Raw genomic sequence first — 1,080 nt, 5'->3', positions numbered from 1 at the left:
TATCCTGGGATGGATCTTTGTGCCCATCTACATTAGAGCTGGGGTAAACAAAAGCCCTCATATATATATTTATTTACCCTTTCTAAATAAGCAATGATTAATGAGTAAAATCTCATGTTTTGTGGATGTATTTAGATCATCACCATGCCTGAGTACTTGAAGAAGAGGTTCGGAGGACAGCGCATTCGCATTTATCTCTCTCTTCTCTCCCTTCTCTTGTATGTCTTCACCAAAATTTCAGTAAGTTCCTGAAAGAAAAGCAGAGAATATTTCTATTGTGCCTGTTTTGGATGATCCTAAATGAAATCCTACTTTTTTTTCTCCCCATTCAGGCCGATATTTTGTCTGGTGCAATTTTTATCCAACAGGCACTTGGGTTGAATATCTACCTCGCTGTTATTGCACTTCTGGCGATTACGGCACTGTACACTGTCACAGGTTTGTACACAGGGAAAAAATCATTTCCTATTTTACTGAACTTACAAACCGACATTTTCCTCATAAACTACCCAAGAAGCAATATCTACAGTTATATTATGACTGGGGTAAAGACTTCTCAAAGCCGTACGTGGAGATGTAGACACACGCCACAAACACACGCACACACACACACACACACACACGCACCGCGCGCGCGCACACACACACACACACACACACACACACACAATCGCTCTCTTTCTTCAATGTTGGTTTATCTTTGCTGAGTTGCTGTGGTTAATTGCCATGAACTAGGATAAGCCTGAATTGGCCTTCTGTTGCTGTTTTGTAACAACACATCCACAATTACAAGTTTTAAAGAATGAGTAGTTACATACGGTGGCCCCTACAGACAAAGCACATGCAAACCCCAAAACACAAGGAAGTGCTCCAGGACGCTAGGGGCAGTGTTGAGCTCGATTTGCAAAATAAACGGCAAGTTTGTCTGTATGGGACGGTCTAGTCTCCGTCGCGCTTCCCAGGTTGCCTAGCAACCATGATACTAACCGCTGGAAACGTGTCATACAACTTTGTTTGACAGAAATGAAGGAGAACATATTTTGTTCATTTGTTTGTTTGTTTCTACAAGAGCTTTGGTGC

The 1,080-nt window shown here is 41.9% G+C and overlaps 1 protein-coding gene across 1 annotated transcript in view; it reads left to right on the top strand.

Moving 5' to 3' along the window:
• Nucleotides 1-1,080, top strand: part of LOC102306051 (sodium/glucose cotransporter 1-like) — a 26,105-nt gene continuing 25,025 nt past the window's right edge. Inside the window, exons 1-3 of the mRNA XM_042228481.1 lie at nt 1-43; nt 136-240; nt 333-438. Of these exons, the coding sequence (XP_042084415.1) occupies nt 145-240; nt 333-438 (202 nt within the window). The 5' untranslated portion in view covers nt 1-43; nt 136-144. The remainder of the gene's footprint in view (nt 44-135; nt 241-332; nt 439-1,080) is intronic.

The sequence above is a fragment of the Haplochromis burtoni genome, unplaced genomic scaffold (assembly GCF_018398535.1).
Source record: "Haplochromis burtoni strain Fernald_Lab_line unplaced genomic scaffold, NCSU_Asbu1 Contig_325, whole genome shotgun sequence".
Lineage (NCBI taxonomy): Eukaryota > Metazoa > Chordata > Actinopteri > Cichliformes > Cichlidae > Haplochromis > Haplochromis burtoni.
This window is presented reverse-complemented; position numbering and strand designations above follow the sequence as displayed.